Source organism: Eimeria mitis, genomic scaffold (genome assembly GCF_000499745.2).
Source record: "Eimeria mitis Houghton genomic scaffold, Emh_scaff1142, whole genome shotgun sequence".
Classification (NCBI taxonomy): Eukaryota; Apicomplexa; class Conoidasida; order Eucoccidiorida; family Eimeriidae; genus Eimeria; species Eimeria mitis.
The window spans coordinates 618-1,584 of NW_013567826.1; the positions used below are offsets into that span (position 1 = coordinate 618).

Below are 967 nucleotides of genomic sequence, written 5' to 3' on the forward strand. Positions count from 1 at the left end.
CCGAGGAAATGTCGGATACCACTGCAAGCCCACATAAAGAAATCGAGGAACCTCTTCCCGAACCGCGGATGACCAGATCCCGTCAGGAGAGCGGGACAACTGTGAGAAGGAAGGGTTCGACTCTGGCGAAGAAGAACGAGGATGCCGAGTGGAAAACGGAAAAAATGGAGGTGTTTGGCCAAGTGAAAGACGAACTGAAGACCGAAGAAGGAACCAACACCCAGAAACGCAACTACATTCGGATGCGAATGGCCGCAACTGATGATGGGACTTATATGCATTCCTTCCTTCAACTGATAGACCTGGAATTCCGAGAATTTGAGATACCAGAAGAACAGTGGGGACTCGAAATAAGGAAATATTTGACGGGCAAGGCCAGGGAGTATTGGGGACTCCTACTACGATTGGGAACGGATATGTCAGACTGGCCACTCGTACGAAAGAAACTACTTGAGAGGTTTCCTCCTTTATCGCGCGAACAGATACTGTTGCTNACTGGCCACTCGTACGAAAGAAACTACTTGAGAGGTTTCCTCCTTTATCGCGCGAACAGATACTGTTGCTGGTGAGGAACAATCCATGGCGGGGAAATTATAACGAGTACATTGCTCGATTTTACGATATAGCAGATGAAGCAGAGTCTGTAACGAAAGAGGAACTGGTGATGTTTTTTCTTGCGATGTTACCAGAGGAAATAGGTGATAAACTGACTCGAGATGGAACCAGGAACTTCCAGAACTGGCACGAGGCCGCCCAAGCCCTGAGAGAATGGGCTGCACCGTTATGGGCTTGGCGTGAGAAGAGGCGGCGTATACTGTGGGAGATTGAAGATGCGGGAAAAACGCCACAACGGTAACCGGCGTAACTGTCAGCTCAACAAGGCGGATCCAGCTGACGGAAGAGGGAACCGCCGTGGATGAGAACGATACGATACGCTGTTATGAATGCTCGGGACAGGGACATATGG

At 49.8% G+C, this 967-nt stretch overlaps 1 protein-coding gene across 1 annotated transcript in view; it reads left to right on the forward strand.

Moving 5' to 3' along the window:
* EMH_0030400 (uncharacterized protein) overlaps positions 1 to 856 on the forward strand; it is a gene marked incomplete at both ends in the record, with an annotated part of 1,019 nt that extends 163 nt beyond the window's left edge. Inside the window, 2 exons of the mRNA XM_013494415.1 lie at positions 1 to 434; positions 554 to 856. Coding sequence (XP_013349869.1) covers positions 1 to 434; positions 554 to 856 — 737 coding nt within the window. The remainder of the gene's footprint in view (positions 435 to 553) is intronic.
* Between the last annotated feature and the right edge of the window lie 111 nt (positions 857 to 967).